This window comes from Diabrotica undecimpunctata, chromosome 9 (assembly GCF_040954645.1).
Source record: "Diabrotica undecimpunctata isolate CICGRU chromosome 9, icDiaUnde3, whole genome shotgun sequence".
NCBI classification, from domain to species: domain Eukaryota; kingdom Metazoa; phylum Arthropoda; class Insecta; order Coleoptera; family Chrysomelidae; genus Diabrotica; species Diabrotica undecimpunctata.
In genome coordinates, this window is record NC_092811.1 from 76313409 (window position 1) to 76328482 (window position 15074).

The 15074-nt window shown below is 28.8% G+C and overlaps 3 protein-coding genes across 6 annotated transcripts in view; 1 reads left to right on the plus strand and 2 right to left on the minus strand.

Moving 5' to 3' along the window:
* Positions 1-15074, plus strand: part of LOC140450155 (sensory neuron membrane protein 2-like) — a 383672-nt gene that overhangs the window by 240480 nt on the left and 128118 nt on the right. The window lies entirely within an intron of this gene.
* On the minus strand, positions 270-1100 carry LOC140450157 (glutathione peroxidase-like). Its single transcript, XM_072543604.1, has one exon. It carries the CDS (start codon positions 1051-1053, stop codon positions 355-357), a length of 699 nt encoding a protein of 232 aa, XP_072399705.1. The 5' UTR covers positions 1054-1100; the 3' UTR covers positions 270-354.
* LOC140450158 (phospholipid hydroperoxide glutathione peroxidase-like) lies at positions 8687-10958 on the minus strand. Of its 3 annotated transcripts, none has more exons than XM_072543606.1 (2): positions 10799-10958; positions 8687-10376 (listed from the first exon to the last, which is right to left on the minus strand). In XM_072543606.1, exon 2 carries the CDS (start codon positions 10307-10309, stop codon positions 9803-9805), a length of 507 nt encoding a protein of 168 aa, XP_072399707.1. In that variant the 5' UTR covers positions 10310-10376; positions 10799-10958; the 3' UTR covers positions 8687-9802. The 3 variants fall into 3 exon arrangements, with proteins under 3 accessions (XP_072399707.1, XP_072399708.1, XP_072399706.1); XM_072543607.1 differs by having other exon boundaries at positions 8687-10370; positions 10799-10949; XM_072543605.1 differs by lacking the exon at positions 10799-10958 and having other exon boundaries at positions 8687-10739.

Sequence of the window (15074 nt, forward strand, 5' to 3'; positions counted from 1 at the left end):
AAATTTAATTATTTTAATAATTGAAATTTTTGTAAATAAAATACCTATGTATCAAAAATAAACTTTTCAATTCATTTTTATCTTATCCCTAATTTAGATGTCATGGTAACAACTTTTTATTTTGCCAACGAACCGCGGACTTTGATCACTAGATTAAATTAAAAAACAGCAGTTAAATACATAATTGTTTTGCTTTTATTAAAAATGTAATATTTCATTTGGAGGACCTGCAAACTATCTTATTCTTCCCTGAAAAATAAAATCCAGAATAACTAAAACAAAATTTTATTTTGGTGCGGTAAAACAATTATTATAAAAATATTAACTTCATGAAGTCTTAATAAAAATAGACATTTACCAATATTTTTCTAAAAACTTAACCAAATCTTTGGGATTGGTATTAGGTCCATGTCTTTCAGCTGGTTGTCCATTTTTATCGATAATAAATTTAGTAAAATTCCATTTAATAAAATCACCAAGAGTACCACCTTGCTTGTGCTTCAAATATTTCCATAATGGATGAGCATCATTACCATTCACATTAACTTTTTCAAACATATCAAATTTGACGTTCTTGCTCTGCATGAATTGGCAAATTTCTGCATTACTTCCCGGTTCTTGGCCTGCAAATTGATTACATGGGAAAGCAAGAATTCTGAGGCCTTTCGATTCTGCATACTCATCGTACAATTCCACCAATTCTGCATAATTATTTTTTGTATATCCACACTGCGACGCTACGTTGACTATGATACATACATGACCTCGGTATTTCTCCAAAGATACTGGCTCTCCTTTGATATCGTTTGCCGTGAATTCGTAAATAGAATTAGCACTTTTATAACTGTCAGGACTGGACATGGTATTTGTGGAATGCGAACACGACGCTTCGACACTGTCAAGATTGTCACTGGAACAAAACTGTTCTTCTAGTTCGGCATCTACTATTACACATGCAACTAATACTAATAATAAGGTTATAGTGGTTACACCTATACCGGTGCTACAAGTAAACATGATTTTCACTAAAACTGTCAGAATAAATCTGCGCATGTATCGATTCGAGTTTACGTGTTGAATTTATGAACGTTCTCGATTGTAATTAATCGGAACACGTCAGACGACCCACTTATAAATAATTATTAAAAGTTTCCCATATCGGGTGGCTCAAAAAAAGTTAAATTTTATAAAGTATTTAAATGAAAAAACACTTACAAAATAACTTACATGTTATTTCAATTTTACGTGAATAATTTATTTGATTACTTGATTAATTTTGAGGTCTAATGAGACGATTAAAGATACCAGCTAATTATTTTTTTTATAAAAATATAAGGTTTATATCAAGTAACTATGACATTGTAATTAGTTATATACATTTAATAAATCATAAAATTATAACACGTCGTTTCCATTTAACTTAAGATGGCGTCATTTCAGATTAGGTACTTATAAAAATATACATAGTCGTATATGCAAGACATATTATATCGTATATGTGAAGTTATTATACCTATATGTTATATAAACACTTATTTAATTTAATTGTCCAGATTTGTATTAAATAAAACACTATTTTCTAACCTATCTCAAACTAGTCATCTTTATTTTTCCTTCTCTTTTTCCATTTTCCAAATCTTACAATACTAGCAGTAGTATAAGTTGCCTAACCATGCCCCCCTTCTTACGATTAGAGGTTCAGTCTCTGAGGGAATTTGAATACCGTCATGATGAATTTACTTCTGCTTTCTTAACTACTTTTTTCTCAGAGTCTGATCCTTTATCACTTTTCCCTTTTAAACACTTATAACTATTATCCAAGATGTTTTTGTTACCTAAAGTTTCCGCCAGTTGATCACTAACTTCCGTGTCATTTCCCAGATTTGTTGCAATAGTTTTCTGTCAAATACCTACTACAACTTGGTATATAGCACAAATCACCGTGTGGTCGGTGGTATAGGTATAGGGTAAAAGCAAAGAATATAGACGCTTATTATATTCTTTGGTAAAAGCAATAAAGGCACCAATTATTGGCCTCTTAAGAGGAGCACGTTGGTATATCTATGAAATGTGACACTGTGGGCTATTATGACAATTTATGACATCATGGAATTAATATTATTTCTGCATGTTGCGCAATTTTATTATGTTATTATTTCTTGTCTGAAAGTATTTTACATGTGTTCTTTTGAAAATGTGCAAACGTACCAGATATTGGCCACACACACCACACCAACGATATGTATTAGTGATTGGCCATCATTTTTTAAAGTGATATTTTACCACTTAACTCGTAATTTAAGATAGTTAGGTAGATAGGTAGGTACCTATTTGGGTAAGCAAGAATTTTGTAATGAGTGTGAATACAAAAAAAATCAGCATGTCTAAGTAAACTTTTATTTTTTATTCTGACAAGATTCGCAAACATATACTTGATCTGTGTAGAATCTAGTTACGCAAGTTACGTATGTTCTAAGACACATTTCTTCCTTATACTCTAATAGGTATTTAGTACACGTAGATAACACACAGCTGTAGAAACTTTCTGTTTCTAAATTTTTAAAATGTGATGGAATGTTTAATACCAAGTTTGTATTTTCAGAGCGCGCGAAAGAATATTTCGATGCCGAATTACGATTTTCGAAGTGTGAAGTAATATTTGATAATAAATTATCAGACAGAATTGTAATTTTTGTTGATGACTGTTTTGTATTATCATCAAATAATTTTCATTTAGAAGGTATAATTTTTGAAGTTAATTATACTTCTATACGCGCGTTCGACGTTGGAAATTTGTACGGGAGTGAATCGGCAAAATCATTACATGTCTAAGATATAGGTAAGAGAGAGACAGAAGATATATTTTCTAGAGAAAAACATGGGAAACTTTATTCAGGTTGTGTATATATCAACAAATATGTTTAACCCCGAAAATCCGTAAAAGCCGTGAAAAACAGTTATATTTTTTCCAAAAAACTGCATTTTTAGGCTATGTACACTCAACCTACTAGTCTTCTTTAAAAAATATTTTTGTAAAATCCTCAACACCTAATTTTTGTAAAAGATTGACTTTTTTTAACTTGGCTGCACCGTAATGAAGACGACCGATAGTCAAAAATACATATATATACAGTTGCATTCCATCGATATACTTTTTTTGGTTTTCTGTTTTGTGAGACATGCCATTACATTTTACTTTTATTATTCACTCGCATTATCCTTTCCATTTTCCATATATATATATATATATATATATATATATATATATATATATATATATATATATATATATATATATATATATATATATTGTAAAAACTACGACCGTCAATTTATATTTCTAAAGTATTCAACTAGTGAATTCAGAGGTTTAATCGGTCATTCAGGTTGGCAAATAAAAAAAGAAGTCAACTACTTCATAAGTTTATCGAAGACGTTTCGCTTTATATTTCTAAAGCTTCATCAGTTCTCTAATATATAACAAATGACATAGAGTTTATAAGAAATACAGATGTTTATAGTTCATAACTTACAACTCAATATGTAGTATATTATCGATGTTATCATATATCTACTGTACACTTTACTCAATATTTAAAACTAACTTAATCAAAAAAGAAAAAACAAAAAACAAAAAACAACACACAAACTTTGCCGAAAATAATGTTCATATTCGTAGATATGAATATTTAAAAAATTTTAAACGAACATTTGGCTTCATTTAGATGGTTCTCCGCTGAAGACCAACAAAGTTCTGATTTATTGCAATCTAGCAAACAACTTGACGCGATACCGAAAATTTTTTTATTTAAGGGCCATGTGTCACCAAATTCCAAGGTTTGAGACAATTATGAACTTATACAGGGGACATGGCATAATTAGTTGGACGGGTGGAATTTGTATGGCGGAAATATTTTGATATATTATTTTTAATTTATGTTTTAATGAAACTTGGAAATAGGGGATGATTTTGTTATTATTTTGAATGGAAAATACGCCAACTTTTAACTGAAGAATAATTGGTATCATTTATTTCGTAAGATACAAATAAACAAAATAAACAAATTTCGCAATAAACAAAAGAACCGACATCGACAATTTGAGCCAGGTTTACCACTCTCTCATCTTACGAAATAAATGATACCAATTATTCTTCAGTTAAAAGTTGGCGTATTTTCCATTCAAAATAATAACAAAATCATCCCCTATTTCCAAGTTTCATTAAAACATAAATTAAAAATAATATATCAAAATATTTCCGCCATACAAATTCCACCCGTCCAACTAATTATGCAATGTCCCCTGTATAAGTTCATAATTGTCTCAAACCTTGGAATTTGGTGACACATGGCCCTTAAATAAAAAAATTTTCGGTATCGCGTCAAGTTGTTTGCTAGATTGCAATAAATCAGAACTTTGTTGGTCTTCAGCGGAGAACCATCTAAATGAAGCCAAATGTTCGTTTAAAATTTTTTAAATATTCATATCTACGAATATGAACATTATTTTCGGCAAAGTTTGTGTGTTGTTTTTTGTTTTTTCTTTTTTGATTAAGTTAGTTTTAAATATTGAGTAAAGTGTACAGTAGATATATGATAACATCGATAATATACTACATATTGAGTTGTAAGTTATGAACTATAAACATCTGTATTTCTTATAAACTCTATGTCATTTGTTATATTTTAGAAAACTGATGAAGCTTTAGAAATATAAAGCGAAACGTCTTCGATAAACTTATGAAGTAGTTGACTTCTTTTTTTATTTGCCAACCTGAATGACCGATTAAACCTCTGAATTCACTAGTTGAATACTTTAGAAATATATATATATATATATATATATATATATATATATATATATATATATATATATATATATATATATATATATATATATATATATATATATATATATATATATATATATATATATATATATATATATATATATATATATATATATATATATATACAGGGTGATCCTTAAGTAATTGTACAAAAATAAACAGTAGATTCTGCACTTTAAAATATTACGATTTAAGCCAAATTGCTTTAATAAAATGTTGATATTAAGAAAGATACAGGGTGTTAAAGTGCAAAATTAAAATTTTATTTTGCGCTATAACTTTCATGTTTCTGAATATTTATGTATAAAAATTTACAGCTGGGTACTTTTAAATATGAGAAATTATAATTTGATGCACACTTTGATGTAACTGATAGAGGGCGCCACGTATGCCACATATGTGGTATAAATTTGCACTAAACTTTTCTGCTCTTTAAGTTACCTGTATTTGGGAAAAAAATATTAAATATACATTATTTTAACAAAAAAAAGGTAAACTTGTTAACAACTTCAGAACTCAACAGTTTTCGAGATAATCGCATTTTAAAAATCAGCTGCATAATTCTGATTTAAGGCAATTACTCCAGGCAACGAAGAAAAAATAGACAAAAACATTAATACTTCTGAATTTTGGTATAAAATACCTTTAACTAAAGTTAATAGTAAACGAAATATTAAATATATCAGCAGGATAATTAATAATAGGATTTGACAAAATAACAGAATACTAGGATTTTACATCAAACATTTTACGTTTTATGTTAAATTAAAGTCATAATCAAAACATTTTGTTTACAAACCAAATTAAGAAATAGTTAAACTAAATAACATAACTTATTGTCAAAGTAAGTGTTCGATATGTCCACCTTTTTCTTTAATTCATTTGTCAATATATTCCATAAAAGATCGTCTCATATTAAATAGCATCATTGCTTCTAAAGAAACTGCTGCAGTATTTATTTCTTCCCATAGTTGGTTGCGAATTTTTATGGGATTCTTATAGAATCGTTGTTATAATGCGCCCCATACACCAAAATCAAGCGGATTAAATTCGGGGCTACGTGGTGGCTATAATGTATAATGGATGAATATATTCTTTTTGATACATATCCAAATCTTATGCTATATTATGGAACTACATCTTATTTGTCGCAGAAGTTAAATAATGTATTAAACTGTGATGTATCTCGTTTATTGGTTACTTATATAGACACGGGATAACCTATCGATGACATTACTTATTTATATGATTACGTTACAGCTTACGAGTACCTATAATTACATCTCGAACAAATGAGAAAAATACAACGCCATTATAGAAACTTAAGAAGCGATAGCAAAGGGAAATTGTAAACATGATGACGGCCAACGTCTGAATACGGACACGGCACCTAAAGAAGAAGTTGAAATATCTTTTCTCCAATAAGACATTTATCACCCATAACAAAGCATTTTGTGATGTTACATTATCATCTTTGAGTTGTTTTAATAAGAATAAATTATGAATTATGCTTATTTACAGGTATTTAGTGCTTTACCGCACAAATATCAAACTAAGAATTCTTGTGCAGCTGACTTATAAAATGCATGTATCTCGAAAACGGTTGAATTTTCAGGTTACTAACAAGTATACCTTTTCTTTGTAAAAATAATGTATCTTTAATATGTTTTAACACAAATAAAACTAACTTAAAGAGCAAAAAAGTTAGGCGCAAATTTATGCCACACATGTGGCGCCCTCTATTAGTTACATTAAAGTATGTATAAAATTATAATTTATCCTACTCAAAAGCATCCAAATGTAAATTTTTGTCCAAAAATATTTACCAACGTAAAAGTTATAGCGAAAAATAAAATTTTAAATTTCCACTTTACCACCCTGTATCTTTCTTAATATCAACATTTTATTAGAGCAAGTTTGCTTAAATCGTAATTTTAAAGTGCAGAATCTACGGTTTCTTTTTGTACAATTACTTAAGGACCACCCTATATATATATATATATATATATATATATATATATATATATATATATATATATATATAAACACACACCAGTAAAAGATGCCATAAACTAAGTTTTACTATCTGTACCTAAATTTTAAAAATGTTAGAATGTATTTTGTCCATTATTTTATATGTGTGTTATTAATGTTAAGTGTCAATGTGCCTAATAAACTGTTGTTTGTTTATATCGACAGTCACTAATATCCAGTACCTATTTCTTATATATATATATATATATATATATATATATATATATATATATATATATATATATATATATATTAGTGACTGTCGATATAAACAAACAACAGTTTATTAGGCACATTGACACTTAACATTAATAACACACATATAAAATAATGGACAAAATACATTCTAACATTTTTAAAATTTAGGTACAGATAGTAAAACTTAGTTTATGGCATCTTTTACTGGTGTGTTTTAACTCTGACACATAAACATTAAAAAACGCATTAACATCCCGGCCAATTTTATGACTGCAACCCTAATAAACTGTTTGTTGTATATATGTATATATATATATATATATATATATATATATATATATATATATATAATATTTGTCACTCAACACTGAGGAGTAGGCAGATTGAGACCTCAGTGCCGTTTGACGGTTCTTGTATTTCTACAGAACAAGTTACTGGTACATCACAGTGAGGGAGTAAGCAGATTGAGACCCCGAACTCAAACGGAACCATATCCCTCTTGATAATGCCTTCAAAATGGGTACCAAAATGTCGAGTTTTAAATTCTCAATGTAGTTCTCCCTGAGAACTTAGTAATTTTCATATATATATATATATATATATATATATATATATATATATATATATATATATATATATATATATATTGATTTATAGTATCAGCAATCGGTCAGGAAATAAAACTCTATTTGTTCAGTCTCAATATCTTGGAACAAGTTGATAATTATAAAAATCGGCTCTTCCTTGAAATGGTACACATTAATAAAACTCCTGAATCTATCAATTATAAGACAGACACCAATCATTTAAGTAATATCTACTGCAACATACTAAACAATATATAATATGATAGATCTTAACATTTAAACACAAACTTAGTAATTCTCTAGTAACTATACCTATAATTTTATTACATTCCTAAATATCAGTATTGTAATAACTGACAACATACCATCAATTACATTTTATAGATCAATTTATCATGTTCCTGATTCTTTCTCAATTCTGTACTATTAATTCCATCTTTCCACTTTATAATATGGATAATAGTGTCATAGTAATTGTTTATTTTAACCTACTCACTAAAAATTGTACAATGGGAATTCAATCGATAAAATATTGCGGTTACCACAACTCCTAAATAAAATCAAACAAATATGTCATTTATTTAGATATGCTAAAAAAATTTAAATTTTTATTCTTATAGTTGTAAGTATTAAAATATTCACTTTGTTTACACATAATAATTAATTATTCTAATAAATTTACAGTTTTCTCCTGAAGAAGTCACAAAATCGTGACGAAATATTGAGACTGAACAAATAGAGTTTTATTTCCTGACCGATTGCTGATACTATAAATCAATATTTAAAACAGTACGGTCGAAATATATATATATATATATATATATATATATATATATATATATATATATATATATATATATATATATATATATAATAAATTTGTTACTTAATTGTTAAAAACAAGAAAAAGAACACAGATATATAGCATTTAACCATACTATTACTAGTTGTTAAATGTGTTTTGTTGTGTAAAATGAGTATCTTGTAGTTCTTATAGGTATTGAAATAAAATATAATAAAGACAAAAAATACCTTTATTGGTGCAAAATATAAGAAATAAAAAAAACACAAAGCAAATACTGTAAAAGCTAGACCTACAGAATTTTAAAAACATGTCAAGCATAAAAAATGTTTTAAATGAAATAAATAAAAAAAGATTATATATATATATATATATATATATATATATATATATATATATATATATATATATATATATATATATATATGTGTGTGTGTATATTGATGTGTAATTTGGACCCATATGGGAAACTTTTTTAATAATTTTAAGAAAAAAAGTTCTTCAAAATCTAAGATGCAACCATCAGATATCAAATTGTAAAAAATCTGAATTTGTCTCAGGAGTAAAGTACCTTTATAGTTCACAATATTGAAAATTATTATTTAAAAAAGTTGTTTGGAATTAAAAACTATGTTTTAATATGAAATTACATCCTTCTAACTAAAAAAGAAGTTTTGACAAATTTTTCTCAAATTACTAAGTAATACCAAACATAATTTTTATTTATTACAAATATGATAATTCTTCTGTTCCAACAGAAAAAATATTAACTCTTCACTATTCCTTAGATTTTTTATGTATTTACTCTAGTGAAAATTTGCTTACCATTTTTATCAGAATCAATTAGAAGGATGAATATTATTAGCATAGCCTAATAAAACATAGTTTTTAATTAGAAACAACTATTCATAACAACATAACAATTTTTGATATTGTGTAATATAAAGGTACTTACATGTCTTAAATAAATTCATATTTTTTGAGACACCTGCTATAATATTGATAGAAGATATCTCCTGGTTCATTTAAGGCTTTAGACCATGCAGAGCTTTTTATGAAGAATAACTTTTTGTAAAAATAAGAATAAAAATTTTTTCCATATGGTTGCAAGTTACATAAACATATTGAACATATATATATATATATATATATATATATATATATATATATATATATATATATATATATATATATATATTTATTTATGTATATATATATATATATATATATATATATATATATATAAAATTATTGAAAGAAATAAAACAGTAGGTATCATTTGTAAACATTTTTAACCTTACATGACTTGATACAAATACAGTGTGACATTATTTACCAATATTTTTCAAGTGACTTCACTAAATCTTTAGGATTTGTACTTGGTCCATGTCTCTCAACTGGTTGCCCATTTTTGTCAACAATGAACTTGGTAAAATTCCACTTAATAAAGTCTCCAAGGGTACCTCCTTGTTTGAATTTTAGATAATTCCATAGAGGATGGGCATCATCTCCATTAACATTGATTTTTTGAAATACATCAAATTTTACGTTTTTGCTTTGCACAAACTGGCAGATTGTGGCATTATCTCCTGGTTCTTCATTTGCAAACTGATTACACGGAAATGCAAGGATCTTCAGTCCTTTGGATTCACCGTATTCATCAAACAAATCATTTAATTCTGCATAATTGTTTTTTGTGTAACCACATTGTGAAGCCACATTCACTATTATGCAGACATGACCTTTGTACTTTTCTAAAGACACAATTTCACCTTTGATATCTTTTGCACTGAATTCATAAATGGAGGAGGCTTCTTTGTAATTCTCGGGATTCGACATCTTTGAATTGTTTGATACAAGAGCCAAAGTACGACAAGCTACAGCTGCTTTGCAGAAGGTTCTATAACTGAGAAGTAACATTTGTATTTCTTATTAAATATTGATGTAATGATTATGATTCCCGAGAGTAATTCGTATTGAAATTATAGGTTATGCCCTAAATAGGGGTTATACGGAATAATTTATGTATTTATCTTTCTTTGTTCAACATTTTTATTTTTATATCATTAATCAGCTGACCTATACTGCTGTGTTGCCACTGCTAAGCCTCACTGTGCGGATTTCTTATTTTAAAGATAAAGAGTAAAATATAACTAATTATTTTTTAAAAGTTGTTTATAATAAGTAATTGATAACATATATAAATATCGTGAAAGTATTTTATTATCGTACTTAATGTTTATCTTAATAGATATTAACAAATATTAAAAATATGATATCAGACATTATAGTCAGTTTTATTTACATACAATTGCAGTTATAACTTACATTTTTGGGAGTTTATTCCTTTTTGAATGCAATATTTACAATACGCGACTATTTAAACTTCAAATTGATAAATTATTATTCCATCATATAGCTCTCATGATGTTCTTCATGTTAATGCAAAATGCAGGCCAGGTGGCCAGGCAGTCATGCGTCAAGTCATGCAGTGCAGTCTGTGACTGTGACAAGTGACAGTTAAATCTAGCAAAACGCATAATATCAGAATAGGATACAGGATACTAAGTGATACTAATATATATGCAACCAAATTTTCGTTATCTTGAAATTATGTATGTACATGAATTTTAAATTTGATTTTGATACATTATATTTCAATCAACATTCATATACATATGAAAATATATAAAAACTTACTGAAAAATATTTAATTACCTTAATTATAGGGGAATGCAGCAAATTTTGATACATTGTTCTAAACTCCAAACTATAATAATTACAATATCGGGGAGTATATGGGGAGATTAATTTCTCTTACCGAAGGGTAATCCCTGTTAAGATAGACAAAATGCGCTCACTCCCAGAATTCAATGGTTTTCATTTTTTACGTTATATGCGATTAAAAAATAAGGCCTCCACCCCCTAATTCCAAAAACGTCAATTTTTTACAAAAACAAAAAAAAAGGTGTTGAGGATTATACAAAAATATTTTTTAAAGACCAATAGGTTGAGTGCACACAGCCTAAAAATGCATTTTTTTGGAAAAAACTGTTTTTCACGATTTTTACGGGTTTTCGGGGTTAAACATATTTGAAGGGGTTAGAAGTAAAACCGCCTAAGTCCAATTTTCACCAAAACAACTTTAGTGATGTTTCACGTTCTGAATATCTTATATTGTTTGGTAGTAAAATCGACTACGCTCTAACCCTACTTTATCGCCATCTTTTGATGAATAGAAAAAACAACCAAAATGAAATTCACCAACCGTTAAGAGCAGAAATCGCCTTAGCGCACCTAGGCTGTTTTACTTCCAAACAAGCGACTGGAAATAAATATATTTTTATTACTTATGTTATTTGGGTTTCACTCAACGGTTTGGATTTGTTTATGGTGTGAAGGTTATACTTCTTTATTGGATTAATAGCAGTGTTTTAAGTAATACTATTGTTGGCAGAAATTATATATTTTCTCATTATAATATTTCGATCATGTCTTTTGAGTTAGGTAAGTTATAATTATTTTTGGAAAAAAAAAATAAGAATCTATTAGTTAAATAATTTTAATTTTATATTATTTTTAGAGTCAGATAGTGATCCATACGCTACAGATGGAGAATCTGATTTTATTCCGAGTGAATATGAAGAAGATAACGACAGCGATAATTCCATAATATCTGCCGAGGAAGCAACTACAAGCACACATGTGGAGTATAATATTTGAGTAGTAAAAGTGTGTGTTTTAGCTTGTTAGTTTTAATTTAAGCGTGATATCCCTAGCAAAAATTATTTTAATATGTAAATATTAAACTTGTAGATACCGGTAAATTTAGTTATATACTTTTAGAAATTTCGAAGTTAAGTTCAACTTAAGGGGTTAACATATTTCCTCTTTTCAGTAACTCCTAGAACTACCCGAAAAAGGAAGCGTAACATACATGCATGGAAGAGGAATAAAATCACAAATAAGAGGTTCGCTGGAAGGGAATATGAAAGCAGAGAAAAATGAAGAGAACGAAATGTGTTCAGGCGTATGTGCATACGTGTAGGTACCAATGTGGAATATTTAACGAGGTTGAAAGACAACGACTCTTCTCTAAGTTGTACAGTTTAGCTACCTGCAAATAGCTATTTTAGCTTCATACATTAGAAAAACTGAACCTAAAAAAAACTGGCTAATAGCAAAAAGGATTACAGTACAGAAATTAAACTTCTTGATCGCTCTGTATGCAGAGTTTTTCCTAAAAACTTTTGATATCAGCGATAGTCGCTTTAAGGTTATGTGTAAAAAAGTTGACACCGACAATTTTGTGGAGCCTGATAAATATGTCCCAACCAACAAAGTATCAGAGAACGCAAGAAAAAGAGTAATTGAATATATCAGATGATTTTTACGTTATAGGAGTCATTACTCTTATAATCAATATCCAAATACGAAATACCTTTCATCCACTCTACAAAGATAATAATTGCACTGATAACGATGAACCCCCAGTTGAGGAATTATATCACCGTCATATTTTCAATAAAATTTAAAATACCTCACTCATAAACTTGTAATAAATGCGATCGATTGATAAACTTAATCTCATCATCAACTGAAGACGAAAAAAAGAAGTACGATACAAGTTAAGTATCAAAAATGGGAAAATTTTCAACAGCTGCTAGAGTTCATACACCCCATTTACCATCAATTTTATAATGATTTGCCGCATGATTCAAAGCAGCAGAAAAGCAAGGAAAAAAGGAAGCACTGCTGTTAAGTCTTCCAAAGAAGATGCCAACGACGAACAAGACGACTACATAGATTTTTTTCTCAGATTATGAGTAACTCTAGTGTTCTAAAAGAGTAACATTTTCGTTTTTTTTTAAGAAAAAATAAATATTAATTGAAAATTAAGCTTTTGTTTAGTTCTTTTTGTGTATTATAAAGCCATTTTTGCTTAAAGGTAAAACAACCTAAGTGCATTTTTTTGTCGAAAGAGGCAAAAAAAATTTTTAAAATTTCTCACCAGAAGTATCTTTAAAATTTTATACTTATTTTGAATTGTTTAGTACTTTAAAATTTTTAATTTTGAACATCCAGAATTTTTAAAGGAGCAAAAACTTTGATGCTTTATTTCTCAAAATGTGTATTATGCTACTTAGGCGGTTTTGCTTCTGACCCCTTCATTTGTTGATATAGACACAACCTGAATAAATTTGTTTCATGTTTTTACTTTTATGTGATTAAAAAATAAGACGCAATTTGTCTATTTTCATCATAGACATATCTTACAAGATAGACTGATAGTTCCAATACAGCCTTGTTCCCTAGTGCGACAGAGAAAATTGACGCAAAGCAGTCCCTGCATCTCTTTTAATGTGTCGGGTTTATTGACCACGTGTCCTTATCATTCACTGTGTTCGTGTGTTCACTTACGTCACGTGGTGAATGTCGTGTTATCAAAGAGGGGTTACAAATAATAATCCTTACTTCACATAAACATCAGTTTATTCTCAACCCTAAAACATACATCTATGCCCGAGCTTCGGCAACCTTCACATGACATGTCTAACCCCCGTCATCCGTGTTGCCTAACTCCGGCACCTATATCTTAAACTAGGCTAACAACACATCTCCCTTTTTTTTATAAAAGATCCGTGTCATTGATGATCTTATACCTAAACTAACTTAAACTACTACAAACATAATCTGTTAAATGAACCGGTTTCTTCACAAGTCTTTTTGGCCTGCTAGGCTTTACGTACTCAAAGTCCGATACACTATCAGTGTCACTATCACTTTTATCCTGACCCGATGGAGGTAAAACATGATTTCCACTTTGTTCGATTTTGTCCGGAAATACACTGGGTTCCCCCCTACTACTTTCCTCCATAATTTTACCCTGTATGTCACCATTGCTTTGATTAGAGCAAGGCATTAGCTTTGTGTTACTAGAAATTGGCGGAACATAATCATTTGAGGATTCTGGTTGGGTGCTCAATACAGGGAAACAGTAGGGTACATGAATTAAATGCCATCTATTTCTTCTAAATTTCCCAGTTTCAGTTTCAATTATATAGGACCTGGGTTCCTGACAGATCGCAACAACTTGCCCATATTTCCTGATATCAACCACCCACACAGAATCACCAACCTTAAGAGGATCTAAATCCTTGGCATTGTGTCGCTTATTGTAGTTTTTCACTTGTTTATCCTTTATTTCGTTCTTTTTATTTTCAGTGTTTGGGGCAAGTTAGATCTTAATTTTCTATTCATTAGTAATTCAGAAGGTGAAACACCACATTCTAGGGGTGTACATTTGTATGCTAACAATGCCAAACTTAGGTCCTCTTTTTTATTTTTCTGAATTAATCTTTTTGCAATTTGTACAGTGCGTTCCACTCCACCGTTGCTCTGTGGCCAGTGTGGACTGCTCGTCTTATGAACAAAATTATATTCTTTTGAAAACTTTATAAATTTTGATGAAAATTGAGTACCGCAGTCGGATCTAACTTCCTCTGGGATATCATAACGAGAGAAAATATCTTTAAGTTTAGGAATAATGGCATCTTGTCATATTGGTTAAAGTAAAAATTTCAAACCAATGTGAAAAGTAGTC